This window comes from Tachypleus tridentatus, chromosome 10 (assembly GCF_004210375.1).
Source record: "Tachypleus tridentatus isolate NWPU-2018 chromosome 10, ASM421037v1, whole genome shotgun sequence".
In the NCBI taxonomy this organism is placed as follows: Eukaryota; Metazoa; Arthropoda; class Merostomata; order Xiphosura; family Limulidae; genus Tachypleus; species Tachypleus tridentatus.
Genome location: NC_134834.1, coordinates 99,556,353 through 99,573,130, shown reverse-complemented (window position 1 = coordinate 99,573,130; position 16,778 = coordinate 99,556,353). Strand labels below are relative to the sequence as shown.

Here is a 16,778-nt window from a genome sequence, read left to right as displayed (position 1 = left end):
AAAAACTTTTCAGGTTGTTGTGTAACTATTACAGTTATACGTTGCACAACAGCAAGCCTTTAACCATCAAGTGACATGTTGATGTATTGTTTCTACCAGTGTGGTTCACATATTATATCATATTAAGTAATCTTATGTTCTTGCTATTACATTTGAGGTAAAGAACTTAATGAAATAATAGATTAAATCTCTCATTTTATCTGTAAAATAGCAAACTTTTTAAATAACAAATGGGCTTCATTGTAATATTGATGTTAAAAAATGTTTTGTCATTTGTACGTTATTAACAGTTAGTAAACAAAACACTGGTCCATGAGTAGTTTGGTGTACACATAGTTTAGAATAAATTATTTTAAAAACAGATGCATTCAGTTAATGTGTGAGTGACAAGAGTTTGTTTTATTTTGAGCAAGCAATTTGCAGTGAGTTATGTCTCATCTTGTAAAATACTTTGTTGTTATTAACGTGCATGGTTATTCAAGTTTATATATCACATAAAAGAAACATGATTTTTATCTTCCATAGAAGGATATTGTAGGTGTGAAATTTATAAAACTAAGATGATTATTAGGTATTCAGGGGACTAACAAGTAACTATTTTTCTTTAGGTGTTATTACAATCAGTAAATGAACATAAACCTCTGGTAGACAAACTTAACAAAACTGGTCATGCATTAATGAGATTGTGTGAGAAGAATGACAGTGTCAGAGTTCAAGACTGTATGGACTCTGACAATGCTCGTTATACTGCTCTACGTAATTCATTAAAAGATAAGCAGAATGAACTGGAAGAAGCCCTGCAAGCCACATCTCAGGTAAACTAGTTTTCTGAATTATAGGAATTGGAAATTCATTATTCAGTTTATAATATATAAACTGTGTACTAGGCAAAGTACCTGGCAATTTAATATTAACTGGCTATTAAGCTAAAAGCAAGGAATATAAATTATTAGTTAATCAGTGTAATTATTCAGTTTTCAGATAAGTTAGACGGGATGTTGAATGCTTTGTCTTCAACGGCTGATCAACTCAACAATGCCGAACCGATCTCGGCACATCCTGATCGCATTCAGGATCAGATTAATGATAATGATGGAGTCCTGCATGATCTGTCTAAACGATCTCCTGCTCTTGAAGCAGTTAAACAAGCTGCTAATGATGTTATTTCTAAAGCAGGAAGCGATGAACCTGCTGTCCAAGGTATTTATACTTGTTTGTCATTACCGATATCTTGTGAACTTATACAAGATATTGTCATTAAATATAAGTTATACGATTTTAATTGAAGAGAAATGTTGTAAAATAAGTGGAAACTTATTGTGAAATAAAAATAATATTATGTGCTGAAGTGATTTCATTGTAACGTTCTCTACGACCGTTTGTTTCTGTGCATGTCACAAAGTTTTTGTGGGTTTCATTCAAACTTTAATTATCATAGTACATACATACCTTTGGCATAACAGTATAACTAATAATCCAAATTTTAATAGTATAAGTTTTAATTTTATATGACAATGTTAAGAAAAAATCCTGAATTTCTCCTAGTATTAGAATCATAACATTTTCTCTCTCAGTATCTCGTCTTCTTTAATTAATTTAGTACTTTTCCAAGACATATGAAATTTAATGTAAATTGCTTGTTATAATAATATTATTTCTCAGGAAAGCATAATTTTTATAACCTTCAATCTTATTTAGTTACAGAACCATCAGACTATTCTCACCATGCCAACCTGTCCTTCACAAATTGCCACTAGTTCTCTCTTATGTTTAATAATATACTATTTATAACCAATAGGAAGCCAAAGTTTTAATCTATGAAATGAAATATTATATTACATTACTGTATGTACAGAGAATTGCCTATTTGACTCCCAGTTAAAATTGTATGCCCACAGGAAACACAACAACAAATTTGTTACCAATGGCTCTTGTTACATTGTTAGAAAGTCGTAAAATTCGGATACTTCTGGTACACTGTCTGTTTTATAAACATGTGATTATATATTCTGTGTTCTTTTATGCTTTTTTCAATTAAATAAAAAATTATCTAATACAGTAGTATCATTAGTATTAAAAATTAGGGTTAAGCAACATTCACAGTTGACAGCATAAAAAAATGAAGATTCAGGTAAATATTTATTTCTCTTGTATGATATATATTCTTTATTTATTATTATCATAAAAATAATTAAAATGTATAAATAGGAAACTATTCAGGTCAGATAAGGATAGATTAAATACAATTAAAAACAATCAGCTTTAAGCATAAACATGTATATTCTGTTATGAGTTTAAAGATATTTAGGATAAGTAAATGTAGTTTCATGTTACAACTTGAAGTAATTTTAGAAATAAAAAAGTTGGATATTTTTAAGGTTTTGTTTTTGGTTTTTATGAAGACATTCAAACTGATGAACCTTGTATAGAATTAGGGTAGATAAAATAATGGATAAAAAGTATTTTAATCTTAGCAGTAAAATCACATTACACTCAGAGCAATCAGCACTTTGACTCTATACATGTGTGTGTGTGTGTGTGTGTGTAGATAAAAGTTTAGAAAAATATTTCTCTCCTAGTTCTAATTTTTTTCTCTATTAATGATTCTTAATAATTACTGAAAACTTGCACAATTTTGTGAAGATACACAAAAACATACATGGAAACTATAATGGTTAATTTTGGGTCATAAACTTGGTCAGCTCATCTGAGCCCATAGTGAGAGAGTTCACAAAAGGGAGATTTGCCATGAAACACATGTATTACCACCTGCTAAAATACAGGTAGCTTTGCCTGCCAAACACAGTTTCTCTCATCTGTTTTCTAAATATAGCTGATCTTGAATGACAAACACACATAATTTTACCTGTTTCTTTGTTACACTGTTTGTTAAGTATGAATACAAGGTGATTCAAAGATAAATTATCAAATCATTATCAGCAGTATATATTTTTTTCTAATGTATTTAGTGTTTGTTATATTAGTTGTGGGGAATGAGTCACCAGAGTAACCGGTTACAACTGATGTGTAAATAGTTTGTACCTTTCCTGATTTGATAACTTTGTCATTGTAGACATCAGACAAAAGCTCGACAAGCTGAATGAGTTGTGGGACACCATCCAGAAGTCAGCTAGAAAGCGTGGAAGATCCTTAGAAGATGCCATGGCCTTGGCCGAGCGGTTCTGGGATGAGTTGACAGCTGTAATGAAAGCCTTGAAGGAGCTTCAGGAATACTTAACAAGTCAAGAACCTCCAGCAGTGGAGCCTAGTGCCATCCAGCAACAACAGGAGGTTCTACAGGAGATAAAGCAAGAGATGGACCAGACGAAGCCTGAGGTGGACCAGTGTCGGCAAGTTGGTCAGGATCTTATGCAGCTGTGTGGAGAACCTGATAAGCCTGAAGTCAAGAAACACATTGAAGACCTAGACTCAGCATGGGACAATGTAACCACACTGTATGCCAAGAGGGAACAAAACTTGGTGAATGCCATGGAAAAGGCCATGAATTTCCATGATACACTGAAGGTATGTTTGTTTTTCTGGTTTCTCTAAAAGAGTTAATTTCGAGACTTAAGAGTTTTCTTTTACCTGCGGTAAGATATTACCTGTGTTTAGATTAACGTTTTGAATCTGATTAATATAGAGAGTTAACAACAATTTTTTGACCATGGTAAGATAATATCTGTGTATAGATTAACTGTCTGAATCTGGTTAATAATGAGAGTTAACAACAGTTTTTTAATTATGGTCAAATATTAACTGTATTTATATTAAATGATTTTGGTTACATCTAATTAGTATACTACACGAGTGTCATTTCTTTTTAACATCAGTTTATATATTTATGAATTAAACCATTAAATATGAAATGTTTTCTCTTGATGTAGTAATGTTCATTATTTTTATTATTAATTATTTGTTAAACTTATCAGAACTTGTTGGAGTTCCTGGATACTGCAGAGGACAAGTTTGCTAATCTCGGCCCCATTGGTTCTGATATTGAGTCCGTCAAGGGACAGATGCATCAGCTTAAAGTAAGTTGTTTGCATAAAACTTCTAATATATATACCTCACAACTATAACAAAAGTGTTATTGTTCACTTGAAGACATCTAACATGATATTCCAAACAGTTTATTGATAGAAAGTCAGCTTTATAAATTTCTTTAAAGCAAATAAGACCTATAGACACATCATTCAATGCTTCTTTGATAATCATTGTACAGTTGTAAGGGGTGCTATTTTCAACTGTTAACCCTATCACCACAGGTTTCCTAAACTGAGCATGACACAGGATTTAAGTGTCTTACATTCAAAAATTTAATTGAACTACTTCTTAGTATACCAATTGGAATAGCACAAAATCTTTATAATAATCCATATTTTAATAGTATATAAGTTAAGTTTTACTTCTACAAGCCAATATTTTAAAAACTGAATTTCCTCTTGTATGACACATTTTCTCTTTACATGTCATCCTTCCTATTTTATCCACCACCTCTCAAAAATGTACAAAATAAAATGCTAGTTACTTTATACAAAATTATAGTTACTCACCAAAACCATATTTTTGATAGTTTTCAGGTTTGTTTGGTTATGGAGCTGTCAAACAGAAAACTAGTTTCCTCCTATCTTTATCCACCCATCACATCCTGTCTTTCAGAATTTGTTAATAGCTCTCTCTAATGTTTGATTATATATTACTGACAACTAATAAAAAGCCAGGGTTTTCATATAGCAAGAACATTGGATAAGCATTTTATTTCTTGTTTTTCATTTTTATTCTTTATTTATTATTATGAAAATAACTAAAATGTAAAAATAGGGATCTTTTAGGTTAGTTAAGATTAAATGAGGTAAAATAAACAATATTATAATAAAAATGTTTGACGAGTCACACATGCAAGCAACACATGGGTAATGTAATTCATTAGCGTAATGCAAGCTGTATAATTTACAACTTATAATGGCGTGGATAAAGGTTAGACATGGTTCAAAGGGCAATCAAACAATAAAATCTAATTATAAATAAATGTATACTGTTATGAACCTGGAAGCGACTTAGGATGAGTGAATGTTGTAGTAGTAGTTTCATATTATAATTTAAAGTCATTCTAGAAAGGAAAAAAGAGTAATTTAGATTTATTTTGATTTTTTTTCTTTTGGTGGTTACAAGGGCAGTTAAATTGACCCATTCCATATTGAGATGGGGTAGAGAAAATAACAGATAAAGTTTTACTGAGAAAAAAAGCATTTGAAATGCATTTATGAGGTCTTGGAGATCACACACAGGAATTTTGAGATGAGGATAAGTATTTTTAAGTTTAAAATTAAAAATTACTTTTCCCGTGGAATATTCAAAACAAATACCCAATATATTTTGACAAATATTTAGTTTATATTAATGAAAATACTCTACTAAAATATGATATTTTGTATGTGAAAGAGTTATTAACTGAAAAACTGACAGATTTTGTAAAGATATACATACTGTGTTGAAAGTTAAGCATTAAATGTATAAAGACCAAATGAGTACAAAGAGTGCTTGTGGTCAGTCATATTGACAAGCTCATATTGAGAAAGTTAACCAAAGACAAAATTAATATGATATGGGAAGATATTTCAGCCACTAACGGAAGAAGAAATTAATATTCATAACTTCATAATGTGTTTATATTTTCATATTTGGAGTGACCCATACTTTTTACATGTTTTTTTATATCCTGTTTTTTCTGTATTGTAATTCTTTCTCCAACCATTGTATATTGTATCCTAATATTCCATATAAGACAGTACTAGTGTTCTATAGAGTTTCACTTCTAAAGTTGAGATTGTTAGGAAATAGTTCTGTTAAGCAAGTGAAAATAATGTAACAGGGGATGTTTCTGTTAAGAATCCTGTATTTTCATTAATATTTAGTGATCTATAGACATTGGTGTGTAACCAATGTTTCTTTTTATTTACAGGATTTTAAGAATGTTGTCGACCCTCATATGGTTGAGATAGAAGCTCTGAACAGGCAAGCTCAGGAGCTCATAGAACGAACCTCCCCATCTCAGGTTTCCATGATCAGAGAACCTATGGATGAAATTAACCATCGTTGGGACGAGTTGCTAAAGGGAATAGTTGATCGTCAGGTGATTACCCTCTCTACATAAGAATTATGCTCCTTTATGTAACTGTTTGAATGAGTTGGTAAAGGTAATAGTCAATTCCCAAGTGATTACCCCTGCTACTTAATAGTTATATAACTTTTCTCTGTGTTCTTCTGTGGATGAGTTGGTAAAAGTAATAGTTGATTCCCAGCTGATTATCCTAAACCTTGGAAACTTCATTTAAATATACACTAAGTTTCTACAAGCTATTTGGCTTATTAAAACACACCATGATAAAGAGCTAGATTCTCACAAATGTATTTAATGACATAAATTACTTCTAGAAGAAAGGTAAATGCAGAAATATAACTTGTAGATATTTCCTACACCATTATGAACAAGGGCGAGAATCAAAACTACCTATGATAGTTTGTTTTTAATTATTTATTAATACTGCTGCACTGTAGGCTGCTAGTTATCTACACCACACATAAATATAATAACTGGAGACTATGTGATTATTACCAAATGTAAATATAATGTTTGGAGAACATGGTTCATTGTCACTACAAATAAGTGTAATGACTGTAGAGCATGGTTCATTGTCACCAAACATAAATATGACTGGAGAACATGGTTCATTGTCACCACATGTAAATATAATAACTGGAGAACATGGTTTGTTCTCACTGCACGTAAATATAATGACTGGAGAACATGATTCATTGCCACCAAACATAAATATAAATGCTGGAGAGAATGGTTCATTGCCAATACACATACATATAAATGCTGGAGAACATGGTTCATTTTTACCACATATACAACACACGACCTCACTCTGTGTTCTTTCTTCCATCCAAATAAAGCAAGAACTGGAGAATGCTCTCCTACGACTTGGACAGTTCCAACATGCACTTGATGAACTTCTTGTGTGGATATCCAGAACTGAGAATACTTTGGATGACTTGCATCCAGTCTTTGGTGACTCCCAAGTGATAGAAGTGGAGTTGGCAAAACATAAGGTAATGAACAGTTTCACCTTTTATTTTTGAATCATGATATAATTCCTTTATTAAAGATGTTGATTAGTACCAGTAAATGGAAAGCAATTTCTTTTAATTATTCGTCGTATTTCTCTTGCAGATGTTATTGATTGACTTTCAAGAGTGATATTTCTATTAATTGTGTCATATTTCTCCCAGTCAGGTGTTGGTGATACATTCAAAAGAGTAATACTTAGTTTCCTTGTGTAGGTGTTAATGAATGACATCCAAGCTCACCAGACTAGTGTGGACACGCTAAATCGAGCAGGACGACAACTTATTGATGCTGATCGTGGCAGTGAAGATGCCAATATAACCCAAAAGAAATTAAATGATCTCAACAGTAGATGGCAGCAGCTGCAAGACAAATCAGCTGATCGACAAAGAGAGCTAGAAGAAGCCCTTAAAGAGGTAACATTACTTGAAAATATAAGGAACAAGTAATGATAAGGAACTGAAAATGGTGATATTTTATAATGTGATTAGAAATAACCAACATTAGATGCAAAAGTATTTTGGAAATTATGAGTGAAACTCATAAACTCGTAGAAATCAACACAGTCTGTACTAGAAGATGAAATCTCAACCACTTCTGCAGTGAGGCCAGGAGGTTAGGGTGCTCATCTCATAACCCTGGGGTTAAGGGGGTCTGCTATATTAGGGAGATGATCTTCGTTTAGCTTTGCACAAAATTCCAAAACAAAAACAAAGTTCTGCAGTGATGATAAATTTGATGTTGTTATTGGTTTTCATGCTTGGTACCTGGTACAAAAGTATATTAAGTGTAAAAAATGAGTTTTGTTCTATTTTTATATATCTATGTATTTTTTTCAACAGGCTCAAGCCTTCTACCAGGAAATACAGGACCTTCTCATGTGGCTTAGTGATATTGACAGCCAACTTGCAACTTCAAAACCAGTAGGAGGGCTTCCAGAAACAGCCCGAGAACAACTTAACAGATTTATGGTATGTAAACAAAGAACTAATGTGTCATCTTGGTTTCAAAAACAGAACTTTAGAAGTTTGTGTCAAGTCTTCTTTTGAAAGTTGAAATAAGACCCTCAAAAACAAAACATTAAATACTACAAAATGGGCACAAATAATACAAGTTTTTACATACTATTTACAGACAAATACAGTAACAAAGTAAACCTGCAAAAATTGTACCACTGTCTAGAACTAAGTAGACTGTACTGAAATGGGATATCTCGGTAAATTATAGTAAGAACAAACTAATTTTTGTCCTAGTTTGAAATGCTCCTTTTGAAAACCTGGCTTTGTTGGAAGTGTTACTTATTAAAACATCAGCTAGTTGTAAGTGATGTTAATTCAATGGACTAGTTAGAAATGATGTTAATTCAATGGACTAGTTAGAAATGATGTTAATTCAATAGAGTAGTTAGAAATGATGTTAATTCAATAGAGTAGTTAGAAATGATGTTAATTCAATGGACTAGTTAGAAATGATGTTAATTCAATAGACTAGTTAGAAATGATGTTAACTCAGTAGACTAGTTAGAAATGATGTTAATTCAATGGACTAGTTAGAAATGATGTTAATTCAATGGACTAGTTAGAAATGATGTTAACTCAGTGGACTAGTTAGAAATGATGTTAACTCAGTGGACTAGTTAGAAATAATGTTAATTCATTGGACTAGTTAGAAATGGTGTTAATTCAATGGACTAGTTGGAAATGATGTCAGTTGAAACTGTTTATCCCAAGGATTCTTCTCTAGCTTACTGGAAATTAATCTAGTTAAAGTTTCTTTTATAATTATTTTGAAATATCCTATGTGATTACATATTTTTTGGCTTAGGTTTTTCTGTGTTTTGAACAAGGTCATGCTTGTGTAAAAGACAGAAAACATATGAATAATCATTGTATGTGAATCCTAAATCAAATTGGTTTTATAAGAGTTATTAAGATTTGTTACCAAGAGCTAATGTGTTCTAAAGTTTTCATCTTAACATTAAGTTTTTTCCAACTGGACCAAGCATTGTTTTTTATTTAAGTGTCTCTGACAGAAATTTTCTTGTCTCCTCTCCACTTGATTGAAATGCATTGTTACTGTGTTTGTGTAGTTTCTTCATTTAGTTACTTACAGAAACTTCTTGCTATATTTCAGGAACTTTACACTGACCTAGACAACAGTCGTTACAAGATTGAAACTGTGTTACAGCAAGGTCAGAACTACCTTGAGCGATCCAATGACGGAGCTGCAACAAACCTCCACCACAATTTAAGAACTCTGAAGCAGCGTTGGGATAACGTTCTGAACAGAGCCAATGACAGGAAGGTGAGACATGTGTACAGGCTGTTCTCACAAGGGAAGTTAACCCCTCAGCTTCAGAGTTTTATGAAATAAATTGTCAACCAATCAAAATTTAGTTATCAGTTTTATGGTGTGTTCTACAGTTGTTTGTCAGTTTACAGTTGCACCATATGGTGCTTTTCGTTATTGCATGTTAGTTTAGAGTCATACCATATGACTCGCATTCCGTAATTACTTATCAGTTTACAGTCGCACCATATGGTGTGTTCTGCAGCTAAAGGGTTAAAATTATGGTTATAAATCAGAATGACTTTGTTATGGACTTCTGTGACAGCTAATTGTTTATTAATAAAGAAGACGTTATTTAAGGTGAAGAGGCCAAAATTTGATCTTAACTCAAATATTGGGTCTAGAGATAACCATGTATGTGGCCATAATCTAAATATGTGTTTTTTGATTAAATTATAGATAGAAGTGTGTGAAGCAGTAATATAAATATCTGTTTGTTTTTGTAGATTAACCTAGAGATAAGCCTGTATTAGTCCATATATAAATACCTGTTGTTGTTGTTTTGTAAATTAACCTAGAGATAAGCCTGTATTAGTCCATATATAAATACCTGTTGTTGTTGTTTTGTAAATTAACTTAGAGATAGCCCTGTATTAGTCCATAATATAAATATCTGTTTTATTTTGTAGATTAACCTAGAGGTAGCTCTGTATTAGTCCATAATATAAGTACCAATTTGTTTTGTAGATTAACCTAGAGATAGCTCTGTGTGAGTCCATAATATAAACATCTGTTGTTGTTTTTTTGTAGATTAAGCTAGAAATAGCCCTGCGTGAGGCCACCGAGTTCCATGAGGCACTACAAGAGTTTGTGGAATGGTTAGGAAACTCTGAGAAATACTTGTCTAGTGTTGATCCTGTTAGCAGAGTGATGAATGTAATCACAGAGCAGATGGAAGAGCACAAGGTATAAAAATGTAGTTTTCATCGTCTACTTTTGAAGATAGAAAAGGAGAAGATAAAAAGAGTTTTTATCTGTAGTGGAGATTGTTATGCACAATGATAGAAGTATGAAATTTGTTTTCAGCTGATTGTAGATTAATGTTGGAAATACAAACTTGTATGTGAGGAATGAAACCTCTTTGTAGCTGAAGCCACATATTAATGACTTCTCTGTACAGACGATATTTTATTTTAAATTTTAGGTTTTATTATGAAAAATAAAAATACTTTGTATTTTTCATATAAATTTGTGTAAATGTTAAACCTTTACTTGCTGAAGTGACCCTCATATAATCTGGTTTTGTTCAGACGTTTCAAAAAGACGTTGGTTCTCACCGAGAAGTGATGCTTAATTTGGATAAGAAAGGAACACATCTGAAGTATTTTAGTCAAAAGCAAGATGTCATACTAATAAAAAACCTCCTGATCAGTGTGCAGCATCGTTGGGAAAGACTTGTGGCTAAGAGTGCAGAAAGAACTCGAACCTTAGACCATGGCTATAAAGAAGCTAAAGAGGTATGTTCTGCACATTGAAGAATTATCATGTGTTGTTTATCATGTTTCTCCTAAATTTCTAAATACAGTGGATAAAAATAAATGTTTTATTTTTTTTCTGATTTTGACTAAATTATTAAAAATGATGTACTGAAGGATTTGTTTCTAAAGTGAATTCAAAATGTATATTATGCATTATATTGATTTTGGACATCAAATTCTTGATACTATAATGAACAATATTGATAAAGACTGTAAGCTATTATTATATGATTGATACTACAACGATATTGGTGTTGGGTTTTATTTTACAGTTGATACTACAATAACATTGGTGTTGGGTTTTATTTTACACTTGATTATACAATAACATTGGTGTTGGGTTTTATTACACAGTTGATAATACAGCAATACTGGTGTTGGTTTCAATGTGTAATTGACATATTGGTGTTGGCTGTTATTATGCACATTTTAGTATTGTAATAATGTTGATTTTGTATCTTTTTACAGGAATTTCTTGCAACAGTTATTAATTTGATTCAAAGCACAATATGGGTGATGGTTCAATAACTTAGGAGAGCGAGAACAATCACATACACACTGCATAGCATCTGTTATGTACATCTCATTGCACTGGTTTCACATTCTGCCTGTCAGAGCAGACAACTAACATGTGTTTTTGTGTCTATTTATTGTTAAATTTCTTCACAGCTAATAACAACAACCTGCAGATTAATTCACTAAACCTAAACTTACTGATGATTATCCATTTTTAATTGTTAGTTGTAAAAATTACAAATACCAACTTTATGTTAATTTTCTTTTAAATTATTTCACTATTAAATATCTATGTTATTCAAATTAAAAGTATCAAATTTAAATCAGTATTTGTTTTATTTTGTTAATATCACTTTACTGGTGGTGTTTTACTACTTCAATATTGTTATTTGGATTTTCAAAATGATAGTCAGTTCATTGTAATTATTACAATGCAAATAAGATAAAGAAGTTAAATAATATAAAGGTGATAAAACAAGGAGTGATTTGTTCATGTTACGTGACTTGCACTAATTTCATATTTTACTACAGTTTCATGATGCCTGGAAGGGTTTGTTGCACTGGTTAGAAGATGCTGATAAAACATTAGACAGCCTGACCCATATTGGTAAAGATCCTGAGAAAATAAAGCAGCTTCTTAGCAAACACAAGGAATTTCAGAGGGCTTTGGGAGCTAAACAACCCACTTATGACTCTACCATGAAGCTTGGCCGTACCCTCAAGGATAAATGTCCTAAGTCGGACATGGAAACCTTGCAAGATATGTTAGAGGAACTGAAGAATAAATGGAATTCTGTCTGTAATAAATCTGTGGACAGGTATTGTTACAATAATATTAGTGGTACTGGTATTGTTATAATAATATTAGTGGTACAGGTATTGCTACAATAATATTGGTGGTACAGGTATTGTTACAATAATATCAGTGGTACAGGTGTTGTTACAATAATATCAGTGGTACAGATGTTACAATAATATCAGTGGTACAGGTATTGTTACAATAATATCGGTGGTACAGGAATTGTTACAATAATATCGGTGGTACAGGAATTGTTACAATAATATCGGTGGTACAGGTATTGTTACAATAATGTCCGTGGTACAGGTATTGTTACAATAATATCGGTGGTACAGGAATTGTTACAATAATATCGGTGGTACAGGAATTGTTACAATAATATCGGTGGTACAGGTATTGTTACAATAATGTCCGTGGTACAGGTATTGTTACAATAATGTCCGTGGTACATGTATTGTTACAATAATGTCCGTGGTACAGGTATTGTTACAATAATGTCCGTGGTACAGGTATTGTTACAATAATGTCCGTGGTACAGGTATTGTTACAATAATGTCCGTGGTACAGGTATTGTTACAATAATGTCAGTGCTACAGGTATTGTTACAATAATGTCAGTGCTACAGGTATTGTTACAATAATGTCAGTGCTACAGATATTGTTACAATAATGTCAGTGCTACAGATATTGTTATAATAATATTAGTGGTACAGGTGTTGTTACAGTAATATTAGTGGTACAGGTATTGTCACAGTACCAGTAGTGACACAGGTGTTGATACAGTGAGTGAAAAATGCAGTTGTTTTCCTCTTTTAGAAGTATACATGTTTAGCATTGATCTATGGCTGTCTTTAATAAGTAGTTTTTATATTTTTACAGACAGCGAATGCTAGAAGAAGCCTTATTGTTCTCAGGGCAATTTAAAGATGCTATACAGGCTTTGATTGAATGGTTGGACAAAGCTAAAGACACTTTAGCTACTGACCAGCCTGTTCATGGTGATTTGGACACAGTGACATCATTGGTGGACCAGCATAAGGTAGGAGGAGTAAAACTAATCATTGGATTAAGAACAAGATTAAGAAGTAGTGGTTTAATACAGGTTTAATACAGGGTTCACAAAGCTTACAGAAGTAGTGATGTTACTGTTGGTTTAATACAGGTTTAATACAGGGTTCACAAAGCTTACAGAAGTAGTGATGTTACTGAATTTTGTTGGCTTAATACAGGCTTCTCAAGCCTTACAGAAATAGTGGTGTTACTGAATTCTGTTGGCTTAATACAGGCTTCTCACGGCTTACAGAAGTAGTGGTGTTACTGAATTCTGTTGGCTTAATACAAGCTTCTCACGGCTTACAGAAGTAGTGGGGTTACTGAATTCTGTTGGTTTAATACAGGCTTCTCAAGGCTTACAGAAGTAGTGGTGTTATTGAATTTTGTTGGCTTAATACAGGCTTCTCACGGCTTACAGAAGTAGTGGGGTTACTGAATTCTGTTGGTTTAATACAGGCTTCTCAAGGCTTACAGAAGTAGTGATGTTGCGGAATTCTGTTGGTTTAATACAGGCTTCTCAAGGCTTACAGAAGTAGTGGTGTTATTGAATTTTGTTGGCTTAATACAGGCTTCTCAAGCCTTACAGAAGTAGTGGTGTTACTGTTGGCTTAATACAGGCTTCTCAAGGCTTACAGAAGTAGTGATGTTACTGTTGGTTTAATACAGGCTTCTCAAGGCTTACAGAAGTAGTGATGTTACTGTTGGTTTAATACAGGCTTCTCAAGGCTTACAGAAGTAGTGATGTTACTGTTGGTTTAATACAGGCTTCTCAAGGCTTACAGAAGTAGTGATGTTACTGTTGGTTTAACACAGGCTTCACAAGGCTTACAGAAGTAGTGATGTTACTGTTGGCGTATTAATACAGGCTTCTCAAGGCTTACAGAAGTAGTGGTGTTACTGAATTCTGTTGGCTTATTAATACAGGCTTTACTTAATCCTCTCTCTCAACTTGTCATTAGTATCACTGGTGTCGTGAGACACAGGAATATTTGTACAGTTTCTGTCAAGTTCATTTCTCCTGTAAGACTAATAGTTTCAAATATTAATAACTACTATCCTTTTGTTTTCAATAAATTTTCTGTAGTGTATATGTAATAGTGTATATGTTATAGGTTCCTGTTTGTAGTTTTCATCTTTTGCAGAGTTTAAAGTTTAAATGAAGCTTTGTTTTATGTGGAACCTGTGCTAACATTTAATAGGTGATACCACATCGTATTTATGTCACATACATAAATAGATATGTACATACACCCTACATCCATTATAGTAAGATTTTTGATGTGTATAGAACATGAACTACAAGAAACAGTTGGTCAGTGTTCAAAAAAGAGTTTTTCTCCCTCTTCAGATAATGGTTTCTGGGCATGTGTTTTCCTAAGTTCATGTAAGTTAGAACTAAGGAGTCACATTTTATGTTGAACACATGACGTGTTATAACAGTGAAGACATTCATATGGGATCTAAACTTACACCTGCTGTGATTATTTTTTCTAATTGTTACGAAGAACAGAAACTAAAAGCTAATGATGCAAATGTTATTGCTAAATATATATATATAATTTTTCAGTCAAAGTTTTGTTGAGAAGTGAAATATTTAAATAAGAAACATTCAGATATAAAAATTTACTATTGAATTTAAACTAAAAATTAATGTGAACACTACTTATTAATTAGAATGGTGAATACTGTAAATTAGTTGTTTTAAAACCATATTCATTTACAAGGTACTTAAGGTAAAAAAGTCTCATTACATTATTTTAGTGAATTATCCTGATTTACTTAATGAAATAAAGTGCATGAAACATTTTAGAAAGGTACTTAATTTGACAGTTAGCAGTATCAGTTAAATGTTTTTACATGGTCAGTCCTAGTTTGTTTTTGAAGAAGCAAGGTTGACCTTTTGAAAGCTCTTAAGTTATATTGTTTCCTATTTTTGTGTTAGATTAATTTCTTAAATCAACATGTTCCTAACATCATGAATCAAATGCTAAACATATTGACCACCCCTAAATTTCTGAAGTGTGACATACCACAGAATTCAGTAGTAATGCCCTATTTAGGATAACAACAGAAATATGTAAAAAAAGATGGTTTAACCTGAAACATAGTGTATCCATAAGTTAACTTAATGTGTAACTGTGTCATAAAACTTATTTAACTTTAAAAATTTAATAGCAGTACTTGTTCAGAGGAATATGTAAGCACAACCACTAGGTCACTCTCAAATTACACAAAATAGTACCTTCTAAGGAAAATTTATAATTTGTCAAACATCATGTGAAATGCCTTAATAAACTATAATATTCCTGTTATCAGTAGAGCCAGTTGTAGCATAATGGTTAGTGTATTAGGCTGTGGGTCAAGGGTCCATGGTTTAGGTCCCATTACCACAAAATCATACTCCATGCTTTGAGAACATGAGGATATAAGAGTAATGGTGAAATCCATAAACTTGATTAGAGTAGTCCAAACATTGGAAGTAGCTACTGTTTCAGTGTTTGTCTGTTGAAAATTAATTAAGACGAGGAGATGGCACTTATGTAACTTTATGCAAATACCTCAAATCAACAAACAACTCTGTCAACAGTGTTACTTTAGTTGGTAACTGTCATCTATGTACACTATCATGTTATGTGTCACTTCATTTGGTAATAATTATCTATGTACAGTATCATGTTGTTATGTGTCACTTCATTTGGTAATAATTATCTCTGTACAGTATCATGTTGTTATGTGTTACTTCATTTTATAATAATTATCTGTGTACAGTATAATTGTTATGTGTCACTTCATTTGGTAATAATTATCTGTGTACAGTATAATTGTTATGTGTCACTTCATTTGGTGATAATTATCTATGTACAGTATCATGTTGTTATGTGTCACTTCGTTTGGTGATAATTATCTATGTACAGTATCATGTTATGTATCACTTCGTTTGGTGATAATTATCTATGTACAGTATCATGTTGTTATGTGTCACTTCATTTGGTAATAATTATCTGTGTACACTATCATTTTGTTATGTGTCACTTCATTTGGTAATAATTATCTATGTACAGTATCATGTTGTTATGTGTCACTTCGTTTGGTGATAATTATCTATGTGCAGTATCATGTTGTTATGTATCACTTCGTTTGGTGATAATTATCTATGTACAGTATAATGTTGTTATGTGTTACTTCATTTGGTGATAATTATCTATGTACAGTATCATGTTGTTATGTGTCACTTCATTTGTTGATAATTATCTATGTACAGTATCATGTTGTTATGTGTCACTTCGTTTGGTGATAATTATCTGTGTACAGTATAATGTTGTTATGTGTTACTTCATTTGGTGATAATTATCTATGTACAGTATCATGTTGTTATGTGTCGCTTCATTTGTTGATAATTATCTATGTACAGTATCATGTTGTTATGTGTCACTTCGTTTGGTGATAAT

The 16,778-nt window shown here is 32.1% G+C and overlaps 1 protein-coding gene across 1 annotated transcript in view; it reads left to right on the top strand.

Moving 5' to 3' along the window:
- Positions 1–16,778, top strand: part of LOC143229955 (dystonin-like) — a 209,110-nt gene that overhangs the window by 172,364 nt on the left and 19,968 nt on the right. The window contains 13 exon segments of the mRNA XM_076462843.1: positions 609–815; positions 975–1,200; positions 3,074–3,525; positions 3,933–4,034; positions 5,966–6,136; positions 6,964–7,119; positions 7,351–7,551; positions 7,978–8,106; positions 9,269–9,439; positions 10,235–10,390; positions 10,735–10,941; positions 12,010–12,296; positions 13,156–13,315. Coding sequence (XP_076318958.1) covers positions 609–815; positions 975–1,200; positions 3,074–3,525; positions 3,933–4,034; positions 5,966–6,136; positions 6,964–7,119; positions 7,351–7,551; positions 7,978–8,106; positions 9,269–9,439; positions 10,235–10,390; positions 10,735–10,941; positions 12,010–12,296; positions 13,156–13,315 — 2,625 coding nt within the window.